Source organism: Parasteatoda tepidariorum, chromosome 6 (assembly GCF_043381705.1).
Source record: "Parasteatoda tepidariorum isolate YZ-2023 chromosome 6, CAS_Ptep_4.0, whole genome shotgun sequence".
In the NCBI taxonomy this organism is placed as follows: Eukaryota; Metazoa; Arthropoda; class Arachnida; order Araneae; family Theridiidae; genus Parasteatoda; species Parasteatoda tepidariorum.
Genome location: NC_092209.1, coordinates 65872795 through 65897124, shown reverse-complemented (window position 1 = coordinate 65897124; position 24330 = coordinate 65872795). Strand labels below are relative to the sequence as shown.

The 24330-nt window shown below is 30.7% G+C and overlaps 1 protein-coding gene across 1 annotated transcript in view; it reads left to right on the top strand.

The window, feature by feature from the left end:
- Positions 1-22905, top strand: part of LOC107446585 (TNF receptor-associated factor 5) — a 66005-nt gene extending 43100 nt beyond the window's left edge. Inside the window, exons 3-11 of the mRNA XM_043049679.2 lie at positions 5288-5392; positions 6889-7050; positions 9337-9408; positions 11781-11855; positions 12865-12960; positions 19140-19202; positions 19278-19349; positions 19756-19827; positions 21027-22905. Coding sequence (XP_042905613.1) covers positions 5288-5392; positions 6889-7050; positions 9337-9408; positions 11781-11855; positions 12865-12960; positions 19140-19202; positions 19278-19349; positions 19756-19827; positions 21027-21182 — 873 coding nt within the window. The 3' untranslated portion in view covers positions 21183-22905. The remainder of the gene's footprint in view (positions 1-5287; positions 5393-6888; positions 7051-9336; positions 9409-11780; positions 11856-12864; positions 12961-19139; positions 19203-19277; positions 19350-19755; positions 19828-21026) is intronic.
- Positions 22906-24330: the final 1425 nt, after the last annotated feature.

Here is a 24330-nt window from a genome sequence, read left to right as displayed (position 1 = left end):
CATCAACTAACTTAAGTTCTTAAAAACAACTTAAGTTCTTGAAAACAACTTCAACAACTAACTTAAGTTCTTGAAAACTACTTAAGTTCTTTATGAAAACAACTTAGGGATAGTGAGGAAAGACTCGTTTTCAAATATAGAGACAAAGTTACCTTCGTTGTAGAGTATTTTAACGAAAATAACTCATATTTGTTTAACACGAACTCCCACTGCTAGCTCGAGGGCAATGGAACTCTAAGCCATCCTATGTGTTTTCTATTGGAGTTATCTTATGTCAGTGTTATGGTATTTCCCAAGTGCTTATGAAAGACTAATTGAAATGCAATTGTAAATAAAATTTACTTTTCACAGCTGCTGTGGATTACGCTTGCTTTCGTTTCTATAACTGGGTCTATAAGATTGATTTGTTTACATTTAGTGGAAAACAAAACCATATTAAATTAAATTTATGAATCCAAGAATCGAAAAGAAATTTATAAGATTCATTACCATAAGTAGAAAACGAAAATACTACGGAGAATCCGTAGATGTGATTAGAGATAAACAAAATTTTAACAGTTATGAATAACTGTTACGAAATCACAGAAGTTAATATAAAAAAGCTAAATATTCGCCAAAAAGTGGTTTTTCAATCAGAAGAAAGGTCTTTTATAGAAAAGCCAAGTTAGACGTAATTATAAGGCTAAGTGTTAATGTGAAAGTAATCTTGATAAACGTATGAAACTATCCGTACTATTATTCCGACAGAAAATGAACTAAACGAAATGTACATGATATATTGATGAAGTGTTATCAGTTGTTACAATGTGAAATTAATTTTCTGAGGAATACTAAATTTGTTTTTGCTATTAATATACTTCTGTATTTTAATCTTAGTTCATAAATATTATAAACTAGAAAAAAACTGGCATTAGTCCCTAGAGCAGTGTTTCCCAAAGTGTGGTACGCGTATACCCCCAGGGGTACGGGTACAGTTTAGCGAGGGTACGCTTTCTTATGCGAAATATCTTGCAACATATGAAAATTTCGAAATTTTTTATTTCAAAACAAAACTAGTCATGAAAATTAACGATTACATATTTTTCTATTGGCTATTTTTTGCAGAGTTAACAGTTAATAATTAGTGGTGTCAACAGCCAGTTGTGATTTTAAACTTTTGTGCATATTTTATAGTAAAAAATACATTCATTTTTTTTTATTAGGGGTACACAGCGTTACGAACATTTTAGAAAGGGTACACAAAATTCATAAGTTTGGGAAACACTGCCTTAGAGTATTTGATGTACTTTAATGTATGAAATGCCAATGCTTTAAAAATGAATCGTAGAATCTAGAATCATAAAAAAAAAAAATGCAACAAGTCTTAGATGTCCAGTTAATGCCTATTAAACTGTCTTGTAAATCATGTAGAGAAATTTAGCTTCTGAGTTGTACCGCTGTTTAAAAATATGTGAGTTGTGAGGAAGTTTCTTTTCTTTTTTGGAAAAAAAAGTAACATCCATTGTTTTCTGAAAAAACTTTGGAATATTATGCTGGTTACGGTAGAGCACATATGAAAGCAAGGACAATTCGCCATGTCTTCGCTTCAAAAAAACAATGAAATCGCCATCTTCCGAAGAAAATAATTTTCATGATGCCTATATAAATTTCTTTGTTATGGTAATATATGGCAGGCGTAAGTTTGTTCTGACATAAAAAATACTTTTTTTTATAAAAACGATTTCAGCACGTGAAATAGTGAGGGAGGGAAAAAAGCTTTGTTGAAAATTATTAGCGATTATGTAAAACCAAAAATGATTCTAGAAATTACATAGTTGTGTAAAATAATCATTTCCGATATTTATTAGTTATTTGAATATTGTTCATTTATCGTGCACAACGTGCTAGCTATTTTTGCGGACATATTTTAGAAGACGTATGTTATTAAACATTCCACACCGAATATTTATAAGAAATTTAAAAAAGTTATGAATTTAAAAATTATGTATTAATAAATTTTTATACAAGAATGCATTACATTATAAATAAAATAAATTGTATAGCATACATTTTTAAAATTCTAATATAATTGTAAATATATGCGTATTTTAAACTTTTATGCATATTTTTACACATATTTTTTTAAAATGTTTTTAAGTGCAAGTCTGCGCCTTTTCTAGTCTTTTCAATATTGTCAATCTTTCTCGTAAGCCTTCTAACGAATTTTTAGAGAACGAATTTTCTGAACTTATTTTTTAAAATAAAAAATTTGAATCAAAATCAGGTTTAAGCTATTATATAACTGTCTAGTAGAATTAGGTGATATATAGTGAAAAAGCGATAGGCGATATATAGTGATTTCAAAAAGTATTTTTACATATATCGTGACTATCATGTTTTACAATAAATGTGGAATAAATTATAATTATTAGCGTTCATTTCGCGATAGTTATCAATATCGAAGGTAATGTATTCACGAGTACTATCAATAATGAGAATCATTATCGTCAAGGCTAAATACCTCCAGTATTACCGTTTATAATTATTATCGAATACATTATCGTCATTGTTGATATATTTAATTTGAATTCCAGAATAAAATATAAGTTTGAAAATTTAAAAAAAAATCTGATAAATCGTTCAAAATCGATATTTTCAGAGTTGTATCGTGATATTAAAAAATAAATATCGCTTATTGCTACTAAATATGAAAAAAAAAATTTAAGAAAAGTCCAGGGAAATTTCCGTGTCGTATCGTGATCTGTATCAGAATAATCGCCAAGTCTTGGAAATTCTCGGGCAGTGGCCCGTGAGAAACTAAGAAAAACATCACAGAAAGGGACCAACTCGAGAGGTATAACTCGTAGCGACCCCCGAGCAAACATCTACATGTTTTTGTTAAAAACATTTGCAAGTTTAAAATCTATTTGGCATCTTGGCGATTGTATTTGGCTCGACAGATCACGAAATATCCCCCAAAATGCCAATATTTCGTAAACTGGACAATTTATGACGTAATAATTGCTGATATTAAAATTGCGATATCGTCCAGCACTTCTGAAATGAAAATAAAACTGAAATGAATAAGACAAATATCGTGAAACATCGATATTTCCTGATGTTAAACCACCATATTACCACTTTATTAAGCTCCAGCGGCGTTAAACGTGAATAAGACTGATATAAGTTTCCAACTCTTACAATCTGATCTTTTCTTAATACGATATACCTGGTATCTTTAAACTTGACATCGAAATAACTCGAGAGCGGTTTCTACAGAAACATGAGACATAAACAACGATTATATTACAGCATGATCTCGATTTTTCTCTTCCGCAAAAGATACAGCAAGCCTTTCTTCATTCCTAAACGCAGATATCTTTCTCCAAGGGACGCAGAAACGTGATCCAACTCACAAGATTCTGTGGATAATAGAACATCCAACACACACATAGCGGGATTCGAACTTTTTAAGACTTTTTTTGTTTTGTTTTAATCATTCAGTGGATCTACCAGCAGGAAGAAAAGTTCTATTTTGTAAGCATTCAACCAGAGGTCAATAGTCGATCATACGGTGGGCGAAATTTCGTTAAAGGTTTTGACCGCGATGCATAAATGAAGGTGGGTCCCGCTGACAGCTCAGACCAATTTTAAACTGTTAGACGAATTAGGGACGCTGGATTTTATATTTGCGATAAAAGAAAACTTGACGCGACTTAGGGTAATAAATCTGATTGTATATTTGTTCCCTGTTTGAGGTTGGTCTCTAATTTTGACAACTGTTGTAGAACTTAAATAAGAAACACGATTTGTTTAAAAAGAAAAGTAGGTTGTTGGAGGTATTGATTTTGGCTTTAGTGATTTAAGTAAGCCGGGCTTTTCATTGTTTGTAGTTTTATAACGTTTTATTATTCTACTTGGAGACTCCGCCCCCTACTCGCTAACGCTCGCCATCCCCCGAGAATTGCTACGCAATCCTATGTGGTTCACGCCGTGAACCATGGCTCGCTCGGGATTCTTTAAATCAGTCANCCTTTTTTTGTGGCCCGCGAACTAAAATATATTAGTTGTCATATTTTGCGGACAATTTTCGTAAAAAATCTATATGGGTTTAAAATACTTTTCTTTCATTTAAAAAAACCTAATTTCTTCATTTCTGTGAAAGTTAACATACCAACGGTGCAAAAAAAAAAAAATTATTTCTCAGGTTTAGCATCCAAAAAAATATTTATTCAAATACAAAATTAATCCTGTGTGCTGCTTAGAAATCTACTTCTTATTTTAATTTGTAATTCAATACGTTTGTCTTGTACAACTTCATAAAAATCTGACAGAAATATTTAATGTTCCTTCAAACATAAAAGAGTCCTATATCAAATTTTGATGAAGTTGCGGCCCGCCATTTGACTGGTGTTTTAATTGCGGCCTCATGTAAGTTGGAAACCCCTGGTTTATACAAATTATTAAATGAAAAAGTTACGGAAAAAATAATTTTTTAACCTAATTATCACTCTTATTGAAATATCGTTTAACAATTGCTGAAACTTCTTACCCTACATTTTGACACAGGTTATTTTTTTATAATGTTCGACCATTTTAAATAAAATTTTTTTAGCCCTTCCACGTTACATCTCGTACGTATTTTCTACGCTATGCAGTTTCTATAGAATATAACATCAGCTCTCAAACAAGTTCGCGCAGAACATACGCACATCATCGTGCGGGAAACGATCTGGAAATTTTTCTGTATAGTGAAATATCACTGTATATAACAATTACAACTATAAACAATAATTGTAATTTATCGATACAGATATTTAAATAAAAGTTCCCCGACTATAAAATGATACCAATTTAAAAAATCCAACTATAATTTAACGATATAGGTATGTACAATTTATAAAATAAAGATAATCCTTTTCAATCTATAAGACTAAAGAAACGTGCCCATTGAAATTTCAAGATATCATGAACCTTTTAAATAGACCATTATAAAGCAACATTTGCCAAATGGTATTATTATTTAACCGCTTAGACATGATACACAATGCTTGTGAATAAAATAAGCTGTTAAGAAGGTAGATAAAGAAACCATCGGCATCATAAATGTTGATGGCTTATGCTGATCACTAAAGCCGGCATTTACAATCTTTAAATCTTCAATTGATGAGGATGGTCACATTCCTTCCGGGTAAAGTTTAAGTTGATGAAGCCATTAAACAAACCAGCATATATTAACCTTGAACTAAGTGACGGACAAGCCATTTGCTTTGTTGAACACCATTTTAATTGCTGTTCTTTTTTGTAGCTCGTGGTGGACAGGGAGATTAAAGATAAAATCCTAGAATTGTCTGTCTACTGTCTGCAGAAGAAGAGGGGATGCAAGAGGACTCTTATTCTAAAAGAACTAGAGGTAAGCGAACTAGGATGCCTTCTGTTGTTCTAATAACTCATTCCTTTTGGAATGTTTTGGTTCCTTCAGCATTCGATGCAGATATAATCCAGAGCCGCAATCTGACCTCTCCGCGTCTCTCATAAGTAAATAAATCTTGTTTGAAGAATGGTTATACATACTTGAACAATGGGTATCGTTTCTATTAAAGAGGTTCGTTTGCGTGAAGACAATGAGCTCATTTTTTCTCCATCTTCTTAGCCTTAAAAAGGAATTTAAGATGTAAGATGGGAAGTCATTATAGGGTATTCAAGTATCTTCTATGATATAATTCGTAAAAAGTTAGATCTAAAGATCTGGTTTAAATTAAGGATGAGATTCAAAGTAACATGAATACAAAGTGCCAACTGACGCAAGACGAATTAACCATCCGTGCTAATTAACATTACGTTAATTAATTTATAAGGTAATTATGTAAAAGATAATCACGTTCATTATCTTAATTGTCTGCTTTATACACATTTCAAAATGGCTGAGAGAAAAATATAATATCTTTGTTCCATTACTATTTTCGAAAATAAAGGCTAATAATAGCGGGAAATCTATCTTTTGTAAAATTATTTTTTCTAATATTATTCAATGGTGCATAAGGTAAGTTTTTCAGTTATGAAAATATTTTATATGCATTCTACTTCAGATATGATGGTGTGCAACCAAATCTACCTCCTTTTTTTTAACCAAAAATTTAAAATTTTCAACTCATCATTTGCTGTTTATTTATTGATGAATTATTTTTTAAGCAGCAATGTTCGAAGTTTTTAAGTGATTACAATGAAAATAGTCGGGAGTTTCACACTAGATATTTTTTATTGTGAATTGAAATATATTGTTATTGTTTAAAATGAATTGTAAGAAAAATAATTATAAAATATGAAAAAGTCAAAAATCTCAGATTTTTTTAAATTGGACCATTAGTTGGGTTTAAAGGGAATTTGAGGCAGGTAATTTTGCATTTTATCCCCTCCCCCCAAAAAAAAATCTATCGTTCGTAGTTTTAAGAATTTTTGTTTGCATGCAAAGTATTAGAATACACAATAATTGGGTTTACCCACTGATATAGGTGCCTTTCATGAACAGAAATGTTGGAGACCTTCAGTCTTTTGAATTTATTAGATACTGGTTAATTGGTAGATTTATGAACGCGTAACTTTATATTCTTTTTAAATTCCATTTTATGAAACACTAAAGTACCCTAAATTAATATCTTCCATTTCAATAAATCAAATTCTCAACGATGTTCATATGGTTTAATAAACTTAATATAAGGAAATATTGTTTGATGTCCAACTAATATTGCGGAAAATATTGTTGGCATAAGATTAGTTTATGCTTATAATTTAGTAATATTTTCCTGGTTTCAACGCTTCAGTTTTCTTAGGAACAAATACTTTTATAAGATTTAAAATTAGAAAAAATTATTCTATAATTTTTATCCGCGTCACTACTTTTTTCTTCAGCATCATCTTGAAACTTGTGGTTACGTTCCTGTGTCCTGTCCATGTAGCTGCGGCCTGCAAGTGACCAAGAGAGATCTAGCTCAGCATCTTACTTCTAACTGTGAAAGAAGATTAGTTCCTTGTTCCTATTGCCAAGAAGATGTCGTCTTCAAAGATATGGATGTAAGTTACTTAATACAATTTAACCATTGCGTTAACGAACTTTGTAGAGATGCTTATATCACAAAATCTGGAAATCAATCTCAAAATGAGTTTGACGCTTTTCATTTCAATTTTCTTTATTATTATATCGTATGAGCATAGAAAATCATATTGACTTGGAGTTGTCACCTTTCAAAAATTCACAAGCAGGCTCTTTTTTTTGAAAAAAATCATGGAGTAACATCATATAATTTTATCAAAAATTAGAAATTAACTGGAGCATATAAGTTGTGATCTATTTTTTAATCATATCTCTCTTTTAAAGACAAGTTGCCTTTCTAGATAGAATCAACTGAAATTTTTTTTCCAATTGAAATTTAAGGCATAAAATAGAATATATCAAGATGAGAGAATTAGCTTACAGCTTGCATAGTGAAATTAACTTAAGGGATTGAAATTGAAGTTAACAAAGTAAAAGTGATTAATCGATAAATTGGTAAAATAAGTGGTTGCGGAAGAGAATGTGTGATGAACAACATCACATAGCTTTAAGCATTATTTTTAAAATTAGATTATGTAACAACATTGATAAAAGTATACTAGATGTTAAAAGAAATTACTCCTGAATCATTCCTTTCTTTTTCAATATTTAAAGAAGAGTTAATAATGGTAACTTGACAACTAGGGGCCGTCTGCCCCACCAAAGTCTCTAGTTTGCCCACCGACAGATAAACCTAATGATTTTTTTCAGTTAGCTTTAGTTTCTGATAATTTTTCTTAAAAATTAGCGAGGAGGCCTGCTGAAAAATTATTTTGCATACGAATGAATTTCTTTTCACTGTTTTCTTTTTCTATCAAAGCTGCATTAAAAAACAAATGTCGGCCTATTTATAGGTAAATCGAAAAAATTTTTTCGGTCGGACTTGGTTCCTGATATTTTTTTAATAGCTAGTTGGCCGAGTAAAGAAAATATTTTACAATTATTAATTTTTCTATTACCTCGGTCAGTATTGTGATAAACTTTTTATTTATTTTTTACTATGAAAAATTATGGGTTGTAACTTTTTTTGCTTCTGCATTTGATAGAATTGATGCGCGTAAGAAGAACTGCTGTATTTATTTTCACGTTTTTACGAATTTTTCCTGAAAGGATCGGTTTTTCGTCGCCATAACTAAATTACGCCGAAATTGAAAACAGCACGCCCCCCCCATTTAACCCAGATTCTTCCAATCACATTAATTTTTGATTAATTGAAAATACAAAGTATTTCTTTAATCAAAAATATAATTCTTTTTTACAACGCTTACTGTTTGCATTATTGATGCGTTATTTTTACGCAGATAACAAAGATTAAAGTTGGGAGTTACAAGCCAGATATTTTTATTATCAATAGTAATATAAAATTTAAAATGAATTATAAAAAAACTAGGAGGCTTCGCCCCCTGCTCGCTGGTGCTCGCCAACCCCCGGAACTGCTTTCGCAGTTCATTTCGGATTGCTTCGCAATCCGATGCTCGCTTTGAATACGTTCTTAACGTCTAGCTTTTGTATACTTTTTTGAACACTGAAGTTCCGAAAACTTTTCACTGTAGAAAATTCTAAACCTGCACATTTCAATATTAATTTGAAATTGCAAACAGTTCACATATTTTTCTTAATCACACTATTCTAAATTTCAGTTGTAGAGATAAGTAACTGTTGTAAGTTTTGTTTTAAAGTCTTTCCCACCAGAGGGCTAAAACCATGTGCTGTAAAACGATATGAAATAGTACTGAACGCCGGGTGTAAAGCATCGGCTTCGATGAAGATAATTTTGTGAGAATTTTTTTGATAATTCGGTGAGGATTCACCCAATTAGACATATGATGCTCACTACGTGCTCTTGCGCGCCGAAGCCATAAATTAAAACGTATTAGCGTTTTATATAATATAGATTAGCCATATGATGCTCACTACGTGCTCTTGCGCGCTGAAGCCTAACAGTTAAAAATGAAAACTGTTGCCAGCGCGAGAAAAGAATTATCATCGGTTTTATTGATACATAGCGTTTTATATAATATAGATACTAATTAAATATAAAATATGAAAAAATTAAAAATGTCAAAAGTTTTTTTTTTAATTGACCATTTGTTGGGTTTATTGCGAATTTGAGTCTTGAAGTTTTGCATTCCCCTCCCCCCCAAAAAATATCGTTCTCTACATTATTATTTATTTATTTTTTTGTTCAATCTGAGAACTACGTAACCTAATTTACAAACATCTATTTTCAAACTCATTATAATGTACAGAAATAATTGTTTTTTCAGCAACACAATGACATCTGTGGAAAGAAGCCTGTCATATGCCCACACTGTAAAGCTGAAGTTAGAAGAGAACAAGTAAGTGTTAATATTAGAATTCATTCACAGTTCCGACGAACCGTTTCTAACAATTCATGCTTGTGATTTAAATAATTGACAGGTAATTTAAAGGTCGATATAATAGAATACAATCATGTTTTGCTTCATCTAAAATGCGTGAATAAGTTATTTGTTGGGTAATGAAAGGTATAATTAATTATTGCCTATTGTTCAAAAAATTTCTTTTAACTTTCATTGTAGTGTCCTTACGCATCGAATCAAAATGTCGCTCTATTTTATAATAATAAATAATTCGTTTCATTTTGCTATCAGTAAGGTTTGAATTGTGTTTTGACATAAGTCAGTTTAACTATTATTAAACGGTATTGTGATTTAGCATATTCATACTATGATCGAATTTGAATAATATTTTTGAACGTTATTGGTTAGTTCTGTTTTTTTTCTTCTTTTTAATTTATTTAAACGCTTTATCAAGGATTATTTATTAGACAAAAATTAATTCCAATGTTTTTTTTTAAATAATTGATCAATAAATAATCGAAGATCGTGTATTGATACATGGAGATTGTGTTGCTTTTCTCTTTTCTGAGCTAGTTTAAAATGTGGCCTATTATTATGAATAAAGCAAAACAGCACGAATAAAGCACATATAACGGTGCAGAAATAGAATACTACAGTTTTGATTTTATAAGCAAGATCCTTCCTCAGTGTTTAGACACAAAATGACAATAGAAAAGTAAAGAGACAAACACGTTGCAATAAGAAGAAAATGTAGTTTAATCTCGGCTGGTTAAAGCCGAGGAAGAGGAACAAGCTTGAAGCCAAAATAAGGGAATAAAAAACAGGTGTGAGGTGGGTATCCCAGGGTGCTAAATCTAGAAATTAAATTGAAATAGATTTTCAAACTATGGGAAAGAATGGAATACTAGAAAAGTACCCTCGTCGCCCTCCCATGGAACCCTTGTGTACCGTGGAACATCTTTTGGGTACCTCTGCTTTGGCTATTGAGAAAGTGGTCGAGTGTCTGGATAGCCAAGTTGGTAGAGCATTGGGCCCATGTTCAAGTGGTTGCGAGTTTGATTCCAGCTGTCCGAAGATTCCCTGTGTAGTAAATGGAGACTGGTACACGTTAAATTTGTCGGGGTCACAAAGTCCTAAGTTCTCATAACAAATTACACCTCTGCGGGTACTGAATTGGAGATTTCTCTGGTTCAGGTCACAATAACGATCTGCGGATGAATAAATCGATCTATAAAAAGGACTCGCCCTTTAAAACGTATGTGTGTGGTTGAAGTCGTGTTCTTGTCAACAGAGGGCGCCACTGAAAAGCTAGAAATGCACCCTCTATCTTGGTTTCACCAAGTTGGTATTTGGCAAGTAGCATTAGAAACAACAACAGAAAGTGGTCGAAATTTCGATTGCAAGGTTGAACTATCATAGAATCGAGTTAACAAAGGTAAAATAGTAATTATTTTAATTGCTAACGTCAAATTTCCAAAAATTATCGATTTTTTAATCCTCAACACATTATCATTATTGTAATGAATGTAATTAGAACAGGGACGCAGTGTTGATAAAGCCTTCGTGATTTTTCTCTATGCTAAGATCGTGGAAGGTTAAGAACTGTTTATTTCAAACGCCTCTTTTTATAATTAATCACTATGTTCCTGTCACGGTAATTCACATACGCTTCTGAATATCGTGCTTTTAGAACAAAAAATTAAATGGTTACACCTGTCTTTAAATTGCTTTTTCACGTGTTTAGAATCGTCTTTGTGTATATTTTTTCTTTTTATATATGCGCATTATTGCAAAGCTTTGCTTCAATTTCAAAGAAAGAAAAAGGCGTGTAGAGGGGATTGTTGTACTTTAGATCAAGTACTCTACCAGTACAAATATTTGCGCTACCTAGAGGAGGAATTTTAAATTCGGAATATATTGATGCTTGTAACAGAAGGCGCTGTCTGCTGCATTGGAGACCATTTCAGGTTTTATGTTTTAGTGACTTTTTATTTGCCTATTTTTTTTAAAATTAATTTCTACGGAAAATGTAATCTAATAATAATCACATTTGGAAAAAAAAAAGAAAAAAAAGCTAAGATAGATAAGTACCTAAAATTTGTTCTCATAAATCCTTTGACACTGATAGGCCACTGGTGCCCCTTTTATATATTTTTTTTCAGAAGCTCCAATTACAAACAAAATAGTTAGACATTTTTAATAAAAAAAAGTTTTAAAATGATTGTGTTAATATGAGAATTTGTTTCTATCAGGTTTTTAAAAAACTTAGTTTCTTATTAATTGTGGTAGAACGAACCTTAGCAGCTGCATTGTTTTAGATTTGAATTTCTTTAAAATAATAAGTAACTAACATAAAGTGCAATTTTTAGTTATTGCCACATGAACTGATGTGTCCAATGAAGCCAAGATGTTGCCCTTTAGCAGAGGCAGGTTGTCCCTTCAAGGTAAGCTTAAAAATGATTTTTTATTTCTGATTAGAAGCCAAAGCATAATTTTATTTCCCGATTTTTTTAAAAAAAAAAAACTTTTTTTATTATTAAAATTTATTTTTTCGTACTCTCCATTATCAGATAGAACTTTATTGTACTAAAACTGTTATTTTTCCTTTTTCCGTAAAACGTTATTACCTTTAAACTTCCATATTTGTTTATTATTACAATTTTTTTCATGACAGAAAATATAATCAATATTTTCTTAATAGCTTTGTATAGTGAGGTAAAAAAAAATAATAAATAAAATAAAAGGTATCACCCCAAATACGGTATTAACCTAATAATCGAATTTTTTAGCTCCTCGAAACAATTTTATGGTTTGAATGACTTACTTAAAATTTGTAGTCAATAAATTAAACCCCGAAATCATTTACAAAACGTACTTAAATGAATTAACAAATTTTTTTTCTTCGCAGGATTGGGATTTCGGAAAATATAGTTCCATTAGTTTCGTTAATTTAACTCTTAATTTTTTTGTGTTATTTATGCATTTTTAAAACTAACTGGCTTACAAAAGATAATTTCGGGCAAAAAATAATTTGTAATTATATATTTATTACTTTTAATTATCTGATAAGTATGATTGTACAGTAAAGTATACAAATTTGTATATTTTCGTAAATAATGTAATTTAAGACTAATATAAATATTTGAGCAGAACCGGTTAAAAAAAAAATGCTTTTTCTATTTTGCTACAATAAATTTCCCACACATTTTGAATTTTACCTTTAAAAATTACATAATTGTGGATGTAAAATATCTATGTTTATCTTGCAATATCGACACTAAATTAAATATTAATACCTATGGGATATCACTTTTTTTTTGTTTGCATGTTTTTTCTTTGGGTTAACGAGTCTTATAACTAGCCGCATAAATCAGTATAAGTACTAAAATACTTTCTGTTATTAAGAGTGCCACTTTTTATTTTTTCTCTCAATTTTGTTTTTTTTTCTTGAAGGGCACATCTGAAGAGCTCGATACACACTCTAATGATGTCCAGACTCACATGCGAATTATGGCAGAAGCAATGACTCAATATCGTTTAAATATACAGGTAAATTACTAAAATTCCATGAACAATTTTTGCATTTTCATTACGTGATTTTGTATAAAATGCCAATTATTTGCAGCTAACTTTGAATGACGATGTATGGAATATAGATTTCATAAATTTGAATTATAATTAACAAATTAATGATTTATTAAAACTACTGGATATCGATCAGTTACAGAGCCTGACTCAGGCAGGGGCGTAAGGGGCAGCTGCCCCGGGCCTCCACATCAGAGGGGGGGGGGGGCTCAAATTGAATAGAAAGTTTATTTTAAGTTTCCTTCTTTAATGAACTTTTTTCAAACAAAATATATGTACAGTGTAAAATCCATCAGTTTTAACTTAGCTTCTTCATTAATCTATAGTATGAACACAAAAAATCTATATTTTGTAAATCCATTGCTTTCTAAGGCTGATTTCAATTAAATTTTCGCAATGGCAAATTTGGCCAATGAAAAGCCTGTACTTTTACATATCGCAAAATGCTACATGTTTACAAAAATATAGACTTTTGATTGGCTTCATTGAGCCATCGTCATTGTGAAAATTTAGCTTACTTCCGCCCTAATATCAGCAAGGATGAGTATTTTTCGCACCTAGGTGACAAAGTTAACAATCAGCAAACTGCATCCGGCATGATGAACATAAAATTGTCAGAAAATCAATAAAATGGACAGAACGATACTTCGTCTGACTATTGGAGGAAAGTGGACCCATTTTAGGTTCTAGTTAAATTTCTTGTTAAATATCTGTAATGAGGCGAAAAATTTAAATACCTTCATAAAGTTCGGTTCTTCATTACTGAAGCAGAGGAGGGGCCCTGAAGAAGTTACTACCCCAGGCCCCAATTAGGCTAAGTCGGGCCCTGATCAGTAACTCAGAACAAAGCAATCATAAAACGTACGAGTTTTGAGACACGTTACTTTGATTGTGACGAGGGGGCTCCGGTCCTTGCTCGTCAACACTTTTTTGCGCAGTTATTTTCAGATCGTTTCGTTCTCTCAATTGTCAGCTATCCACCAACACATCTTAAAGGAGAGAAAGCCATCGCACGGGTTACCATAAGTGTTAAATCTGATCCTTTAGCTATCTGAGCGTTGGGACACCTCCCCTCAATTGTGCAGTTTAGTGTCCAAACGCTGTGAAATCTTTATTTTACTTCCACTACGCAGTTTATGTGTTTTACGTTGGACTACTAAATTGATCCGTTCGGAGGCCTTCTCTCTTCTAGGAGGTGTTGAATGGGCGCGGCAATAAATCTCTATATTAAACAAGGATTGATATTTGTGAAGAAAAAAAAAATGCAATTTTACAGTTACACCGAAACTAATTAGAAATTAAAAGTGTGAGAAATGTTGTTCGTCATAAGATGTACGCGAAGTACTTAACTGCAAAAGATCAACATTCTATTGCTATACTTTTAGTAAATATATTAGGCGTCCCAAGATTTCAACACTTGTCACCATTCTGTTACCCTGGTATACCCAAATTCCACTTTTTACTGAAGCATGCCGTCGTGGGTTAAAAGAAAAGATTTTCCATAAAAGTGGTTAAAGAAGAGGGGAAAAAAGTAGAGAGTGGGAAAATCGTGTAATCTTCAGACACCTATTCTATTTATTAACACTGTAATAATTTTTTATCGATAAAATAGAGAAAAAGTGTCTGCATCAATAGCATTTTCCTGTGAGAATGTTTCTTTAACATTTCTTCTTTAAGAATGTGCAAAATTACATATTTTTTTATTGAACAGTTTTTGCGTTAAGAAAATTGAGAAACGTGTAAAACGTGTTACGAAAATTTTCTGAGCCACCAATGTCGATGGTTTTTAATTACATAAATGTAGAGAGAAAAGTAATTATTTTTTTCTTATAATGCGCGATAATGTAAAAAACTATTAAAGAAATTTTGAATGAATTTTGGAAATAGTAGATTAATAATTATTTTAAACAGTGTCGATTTATTTCCTTGTCTGAATCTAACCAATTTTAAGAGTTGAGGATTTGATTTTTTGCGATTCTTAACTGTTTTTCTTGAATTTTAAGCAGTTTTATCCATCGTCCTTCATCAATTCATTCTAGCATAACATCAGACCGTTAGAACAGATTTTTATCAATTCGATTCTGGGAAAAGTTTTAGTATTCCCAAGTTTTTTTTAAAAAAAAAAATAATTTTTTATAATTCCTTTTTCTGCTTCGATGTTTGCTAATCTAGGAAAATGTTTTACGGGGAAAAAGTTTAAAAAAAATTTTTTTGGACGAGTTAAGTATCGTAGAAATAGGTAGACAGAATGGTTGCGAGAACCAAAATTCGTCCCGGGTTTTCGTGAGATTTTCATGGGCTGCCAGAACCTTCTAACAAATCCCAATGGATCCGGGTTTATTATTTGGAATATCTGGGTTTATTCGAATTTTCACCTAATTTGTCAATTCTTAACAATTTTTTTTGTCCTAACTCACCTTTTCTTTAATTTATATCTCTGTAACCATCGTGAAGTAGACGCAATATTTTTTACATATCATTTGATAAACAAGAGAGAAAAAACTAACAAAAAAATGAGCTTGATTTGTTAATAAACGTAAAGCAATTTTTACTGATAAACATGAATGATAAAACACAAAGAGCGATAAATACGGGATTTTTTTTATAAGTACGCAACACAAATTTAATCGACTTTTCATGTTATGTTCATACAACGTTTGAGTCATTAATTAAATAATAAACTCGGGTATGCACAGTGGGCCAGCATCCGAGGTTTCGTGGTCAAAATTAGTATTTCGATAAAATTTGGGTTTTTTTTATGTGCAGGTAAATTGAATTCATAATTGAAATACACTAAAAATACCCAAAAAGCAAAATGGCGGCTGAAATATGGCGAGCAAAAATAAAAAAAATAATATAGTACGTTTAAATAATTAAATATAGCAATGAAAATATAATAATTTTCGTAATTTTATATTAAAAATGAAAAGCAAATTATATTTCCGAAGTAATATTACAAAATAACGCGAAAACATGAAGAAAAAAAAGTATAATTTTTGTTTTTCGGTAGGAGGATTTTTGGAGATAAGTTTCGAAAGTGATTCAAACATTGTTAAATGTCAAATGATAAGATATAAACTATAAGTTTGTCAAGAGTATTCACTAATCCAGCAAATTGAAAAATTGTACTATAATTTCAGACTAATTACTCTGATAAAAATGTAACAGTAAGGTGAAATTCCTATGTATATTTCAGAAATAAAAATTTAAAAGTTACATGTAAAAAAAAATTTTAAACATATTTTTCATTACATTGTACTCTTGTCGGTCCAAAAAGTAAATTATAATGTTTGGAATGATTATGATTACTTAATTTGGGCTATATTAAAACTGCCTACACATATTTTAGTTGAAAATTTAATTTTTGACTTTTGGCCAAAGATCATGGTCATATGGCCCATAGTGGTATGTAGAGATAATCTTCTGATATTATTTTATCATTTGATTTCAGTGGAACCCTTTTGCTGTTTAACCGCCTCCCTGATTATCTAGAATTAACTCTGATTATCTAAAATTAACTCTGATTATCTAGAGTTATCTCTGATTTACTAGAGTTAACTCTGATTTACTAGAGTTAACTCTGATTTACTCTAGAGTTAACTCTGATTACCTAGGGTTAACTCTGATTTACTAGAGTTAACTCTGATTACCTAGAGTTAACTCTGATTACCTAGGGTTAACTCTGATTACCTAGAGTTAACTCTGATTACCTAGGGTTAACTCTGATTAAATAGGGTTAACTCTGATTACCTAGGGTTAACTCTGATTAACTAGAGATAACTCTGATTAACTAGAGTTAACTCTGATTAACTAGAGTTAACTTTGATTAACTAGAGTTAACTCTTATTACCTAGGGTTAACTCTGATTACCTAGAGTTAACTCTGATTATCTAGAGTTAACCCTGATTATCTAGAGTTAACTCGGATATATATATATATATATATTGCAAATATCAATTAATTTATTCTACTACGCCGAAAAAACTCGGGCGTAGTAGAATTTGTCAGTACGTTTTGTTTCATTATGTTTTCCCTATGCCGGAAGCAAAATAATACTAATTTGATGTAATAGGAAGTTGGCCAAGTTTTGCTGTTGGATTGCACACATGTTTTGTGTGATTGTATATACACAATAGTTGCTGAATTTACTTAGGAAAAAAAAGAGTAAAAAAAAAAAATGGCGTATTACTTCACTGTTGTTTGGAAAATATCGCTTTGTGTTGTCCCTTGTTTTAAATAATATCATATTTAACTTTTTTCATTTTGCTCGAGACAACTCCGTATCGTAAACTGATGGTAAATTAAATGTTTTAACACCTAAAAAAATTTCAGCATAAAACTTGCGTATTATGTTTTGTTTTAGTTCCTTGTATTTTATTAATAAAATAAAAAATATTGATATTTTGCATTTTTTTTAAAAATTGGTAAAGGAAGTGCTTAAAACTTTCCCGTTTAAGTAGGGGGGAGGGATTAACTTAAATACTTAGATTTAAACAAATGCAGTATAGTTTTCGATTTATATTTTTATGCTGAATTAAATGAAACCAAAATAGAAACAATAGGACTATTTTTTGAGACGATATAAAGGTTTTATGTATAAAATGCACGTGTTTGTACTTGTAAATATTTGCGCATTTGACAATGCTGTATAGACAAGTGAGGTATTGTTTCCAATATATTTCTTCACGCTGAATTGAATGCGACTATACACAAGTGGATAAAACAAATAATTCAAGAATTATAAGCTTTTTATGTCTGAAAAGTACTTCTTTTGCCACGTACTTATGTACAAACTTTATAGTTTGTCTAAGATAAGAACTCCCCCAGACATTCGTCTGGACCAATGGCGGTGACTATAGTAACGAGGTATGACTATTTCAAGTATGAGCTATTCTTGTTTCCATAGCACCAGTCGGCCACAGGCATAGTGGCGGGAGGAGTTCTTAGCTTAGACAAACTATATCGTTATCCAGGAGCTATCTAAACATGCAACGTACATTTTTGATGTACTTTTTCACGCTACGCTAAATTGAACGAGATCAATACCGGGGCAATTGGACAAATAGTTTAGAAGTTATAAGCGTTTTATGTACAAAAGTACAGTTTTGCCCTCGCACTTATTTACAAATCTTACATTGCTGTACAGAAAAATGAGGTATTAATTCCTATGCTATTTTTTCTCATTTGATCGAATGAAACCAAACACAAATCAATAGCGCTGTCTCTATAGCAACGCAAGATGCGTAAATAAAGTGCAAATACAATATTGTAATTTTGAACATAAAACGCTTATAACTTCTAGACTATTAGACCGATTGCGTCAGGATTGATCTCATTAAATTCAGCGTAAATAATGACATCAACAAATGTACCTTACATGTTCAGATAGCTCTCGGGTAGCGATGTAAAGTGTATACACACAAGTACTTGCTTTTATGTGAACACAATACATTAATACATTATAATACTAAACATTTCCCCTCGCTGTCAGGGTAATCGTGAAAAGCTTTCATGGTCTTCCTATGCATGTAACGCAAATGCGGGTTAGCTCCATCAAAAAGTCCTTCACGAAGGCAAAATTTCTCCCAATACTCGATCCCTGAGTTCCCTTGTCTTCTGGATGGGGTTCAAAATTACAAGGCTACGGAGTTGAACATTAGTAGTTGTAAACCCATAAAATTGGATCGGCTGTTCAACGATGGTTATAAAATGAAAATAAAAAGAGGTAATTTTTAGACATAAAGTTTGCAACTTTTGAATAAAATAAAAAAAACTATCTTAAACCCTAATTTGACAGCCAACAACGATTTTCGGAAGCGAAACGATTTAAACTCGACGGCTTACTCCAGGTAAAAATTGAGTTTTTTATTAAAACTTCATATATATTTCAGAATATACAAAATAAATCTAAAACATGCGATTTCAGAACTTAACAAATTATCTGTAAAAAGATTGTGGGTATCTTCCTTGCAAGTTTGACTTAACATGTTCGTCTCGGAATCACATTTGTATTTTCACGTTTAACGTCTAAAATGCATTATGTATCAATAATTAAAATTAGAGATCGTTTTAATGTTTATTGCAGAGCATGAATTTTTTCTCCTTTTTTTAAAAAAAAAATGTATGGTTTTTTTTTGTTCCAGAATTTGGAAGAAAAAGTAGCGGAATCCGTATCGGAGAATATAAAACTAAAAGAACAATTGCAGGTAAGTCATTTAAATCTTTTCAACAGAAATAATGTAAGAAAATATAATTTTAAAAGGTTTTTCTTTTCATTTTAGGATATTTATCCAGTATTAGGAACAGTTAAGAATTTAGACAAGACCGTCACATCACTACAAGAAAAAATAAAGGTATAAAATAAAAATGCATGGGATTTAGTAAATGTTTTAGATTAAAAAAAAATTACATTAATGTTTTGAATTAATAAAGTAGTATATGTTATGAACTAATTAGAAAGATTAACAGAATTCTTACTGTAATTTAATTTTTACTCATCTGTTTTATTGATCAAAATTAAATATTTATTACAGTTAGAAATAAATGAAATCAAGGTATTTTATGAATATTTAAAAATTAATAGAATAAATATATAATTAAATGTAGCTCAATTTAAATAGTGAAAAAAGTATAAGAATTTACTTTAAAAGAATAGTTTTACTTTACTTAAGTTATAAAATAGATTAGTTAGTGAAATTATTAATTCAAAAGTAATAGACAATTTTATTATAACTGTATGTAAAATATATAACTTTTCAGAAACTGGAAATAGCTGAGCAGACTATTGAAGAAATGAATGAGACATTAGTAAGACTCAAAGAATATATGCAGGTAATAATTTTCATTTCTAGTTTGAATATGTTAAATAGAGGGGATAGAGTGTTCGAATCCCTGCGATAGCTGGTCGTTGCGAATTCCGCACCCGGCTCGCACCGACCACAGCGCTGAAGTAAAAATATCCATCTGTGGTAAGCGGATCATGGGTTCGTTTTTTCACACACAAGTTATAGTTGGATACTTATAATTTTTACTCAATAAATACTTATAATTTTTTATTATTTTATTTAATAATAGCCGAAAAACTTTTGAATGGTATGCAATTTTTCGCATCTTTATAGAATGCAATTTTAAATGGTAAAATACAGCTATAAAAATTTGAGCGAAATCGTTCAAATAATTCCTGATAAATTGAGTTTTAAAACAAGCAATTTTTCAAAATTCGATTTCTCAGGAACTAGACCGATTTCGCTCAAATTTTGTATTTTGCAATTTAAAATTGCATTCAATAAAATGATGTAAAAAATTATATGCTTTGCAATTCAAAAGTTTTTCGACTAATTATTAAATAAAATAATAAATATTTACTAAAGTTATGTTTTGATTGGAATTATCTTCGGAGAAACGAATATTATAACTGTGTGTAAAAACTTTTTACATATGAACATTCTCAACATTTGGCGAAATATGCAAAAAGTAAAATTAACATGCGTCGAAAAAAGGTACGTTTATTTAAAGAAAGTACGTTTTTGTGGCTGATTTCGCAATTTTAAATATCGCCTCTATTTATTAATTAGTATATTTAAGGTTACCTCTTCGAACAATTGAGTCCTAAAACGTGAAGATCCGATCATTAGAATAAGTAATTTAGGGTGGTCTGCTTACTTTTTTCTCACTGCATACAGTGTGTGATCTTTGCTAGATTTTGATTCCCGGCAGTCCCTATGTTTTTATATTAATCCTTTAAAGGGTTCAATTACAATAAATAAAATCTAGTTTAATATTTATTCCAAAGAGTGTCCTAAAGCGTTTATTAATCAATTAAGAGGTTAAAACATTCTATGTATATTTTTGTATGGAACTTTTCAATGAAACATAACAAAAACGTAGGATATAATTTTGGATGATAAACAGAAAAAAAAAAAAAAAACTGTTCGTATATTCATAAAATTCGATTGTTTTATCAGTTTGATTTAGTGTTTAAGTTACGTACCAGATTTAAAGTTTTTATTTGTCTGATTTTCTTTTTTCAGAGAGCACAACCAGCTGTCGTGCAAGACCATAAATCTAAATCCCCACCATGCATTAAGTCCCCTCAATCCAAATCACCACCACACGGAGTGTTTAATCACAACGTCTCATTTGAAGATCAAAGGCCGAAACATGCAGCACCCCCAACAGATCTCTAGATGAATTAAATTGATCAAGAAAAAGAGATGGTATGAAACTATTGCAACTCGTCATAAGTGCCTTTAAATTGGACTTAGCACTATTTTAGAAATGCGGGGATGATACCATTGTCAAGTCCAACTAGCAATGAAGGTATCTGCAAAAAAAGCGCTGATCATCTGTTAGAATGACTGTTGTCTTAATGTTTTGTAAAATATTTGGTACCTATTTTATTTATGGTTTAGGAGTTAACTATGCTTGGAGTGGTGCAATATGATTTTTCTGAAATATAACTTCACGTGTCTTGCCTTTGCTTTTATTTTCAAAATATATTTTGTGCTATCACCGGTATCAAATTGCTAATCCAGTTTCACATGCCAAACTCCGTAGTTGTGTAATTTTGCAAATCCAGAAGACAATGGAAGAACTGACTCAAGCTTCGGAACTAACTCTTCTTTGTTGAGGACTTTTTAAGTGAAACTAGATCGCATTTGTGTTTTATGGAAAGGGCAAAACTACCGCTGTAAGCCTGTATTCTAATCCATGATTAGAGTTTACCACTGCAAATATTTAAATTCTACAAGTGGTTAGTGAGAATAAAAGTACTTAAGAGCAACGATCCTATGATGTTGGTTATAGCATAATTTTTTTTTTTTGTATAGTGTAGTAGTAATGAATAAAGGCTAATTTTAAAAATGCAAAAATTGCATGCATAATAATGCATATCTCTATCATTTGAAAATTTTTCATAAGCAATAAGTTAAGATTAATATAGCATGCACTTTTTAAAAATAAAATGGCTATATTCTTCTCAAATATTTTTCAGTTGGCAATTTTTGAATAAGGACTGTTCGACCATGTGCTTTTATGTTAATTTTTTATCTTGGAAAAAAAATAACTCTTTAAATTTTTCTACAATAGCCTATTGCGGGCCAGGTTATTATGGGGGTTAAGTCTGCACAATTTAGTGACCAACAGTAGCAACAGGGTTAGCATTTTATACAGACTGCCATTATTTCCAACTCAAGTTGGTACCATCGTTCTGAAGCGGAGTGGACTCAAAGCCATCAGCAGTGATGTTTTTTTTTGTTTTGAATTTTTGATTTTTAAAGGTGCCAGTAGAGTTTCATAATGCAGTTTGCATTTTTATGTATAAATCATTACGACATTGTAAAAGCTAGATAAAAAATAACGCATTGAAGCAACTGCAGTTTTTAAACCAATTATAGTTTACATATTAAAGTTACCAGTTAAAAAAAAAATAAAAATGCTTCTTATAACCTAAGAAATAGAATTGATATATAATTTTTGAGTTTGTAACTAAATTTTAGTTAACAGGTTAAAATATATTATTTAAAAATTTTTTTAAATTAATAAATGCAAGAGTTAATAATAAAAAAAAACTTTAAAAAAGTTTTTATTTTCAATGAACACCTGTGTTAACATTTTGTCAATTCAGGCATTTGCAGGGTAGATTAGTTGGCCACACTTTCAGGGGCATCTTATTAGGTGGGCAAACGTTGCTCCCACAGTAAGGGCAGATAGTAAAGAGAATGAATCAACATCCATGCCTTGCTCAGGATTCGAACCCAGAATCTTTCTGATGCAAGGCCAGTTCCCTAACCCCTACATAGTCCGGTCGGCCTTTTTAAAAGGTGATTTGTGAAATAAAAGTTACATCTATTGTATTGTTTGAAAATGTGAGTGATGATAACTAATTGTAAATAAAAAATTTATTTAGGACTGTGAAGATTTACTTTGTCTTGACACAAGCAATTCAGTTAACTGACACAATTCAACATGGCTATAGCCATAACTGAACGGACCTGGTTTGGTCTCAAAAACGTTAGTTTTTTTTCGTTGGAATAATTTTTAATACGTTTTCTGAAAGAGGGTGTAACTAACACACACACTCATCAGTCAAGAACAAAACTAGTCAAAATTAAAAAAGTAAACTATCTAAATTTTCACTATTGAATGCCTAATGCAGTTTAAATATAATTTAAATTTAGTAATATAACTTGATCAAAACTTTTAATATTGTATTGTGTTAACTGTGTGAAAATCAAATTTTTATGACTCTTAAACCAATATTACCAATGCAAAAATTAGATTACTAATTTACCCCATATACCTAAAGACANAAAAAAAAAAAAAAAAAAAAAAAAAAAAAAAAAAAAAAAAAAAAAAAAAAAAACGTAGAATTATCAAAACTTTTACATGAAAGAACATAAATCTGCACATTTGGGGTGCAGTTTATTTTGCAAGGACTATAGAATATATAGTCAAGGAAGGAATTATTAAGGAATATACTTCTATCAAAATGGTTAGAGTTTAATCTACTAATTTGCAATCTTTATATGATTTAGGTAAAATATGCAATTGGTTAACGTCATATTTCTTAAAAATTAATTTGATACAAGTATCAATATAGAGAGGTTTTATAAGAAGACTTTTAATAGTTTTGTCTAATGTCAAAATACAAAGAACTATTTCACCCTCCTAATTTTTAAGCAAAATATATATATCAAACCAGCTTCAGATTTTTTTTCAATGTTTGCTTCTCCATTAGTGAAGTAGAAATTATTTTTATGGGAATTTAATTAGCGTTTTTCATAAATTATGTTCTTTTTTATCACATATATTTATTAACATAAAATACAGAAATAAGCTTTTTACTACGAAAGTAGAAATTAAAGGAATAAATTTGACTATGCGTGTTTTTCTTTATTATACACAAAATCAGAATTTTTCTTTGGTTTCAGGAAATGACCCAAAATAATTGCAGAAGAGATAGAGAAACATTTTTTCCGATATTAAAAAGCACTTAAAATAGCATTATTTCATAACTTAAACAGTTCCCTTACCTTTTTTTTTTTTTTTTATAAACTGCTGTTTGTAGAAAATGCAACACCATGAAAGAATCATCAGAATCAAATGAAATTTAATGCAGAAACGACTTGTACTGATACAAATAAATGATGAAATTTTCAAAACAAAAGAAACAAATTAAGCGTCCGAAATCAGTATTTGGTGCAGCCACCACGCGCTGCAATAAGTGCTGCTATACGACGTGGCATGGAGTCAAACAGATGTTGAATATCTGCTTGAGGAAGAGAATTCCATATCGCTTGTATGCGCAACCAAAGTTCGTCTTTGGAAACTGCA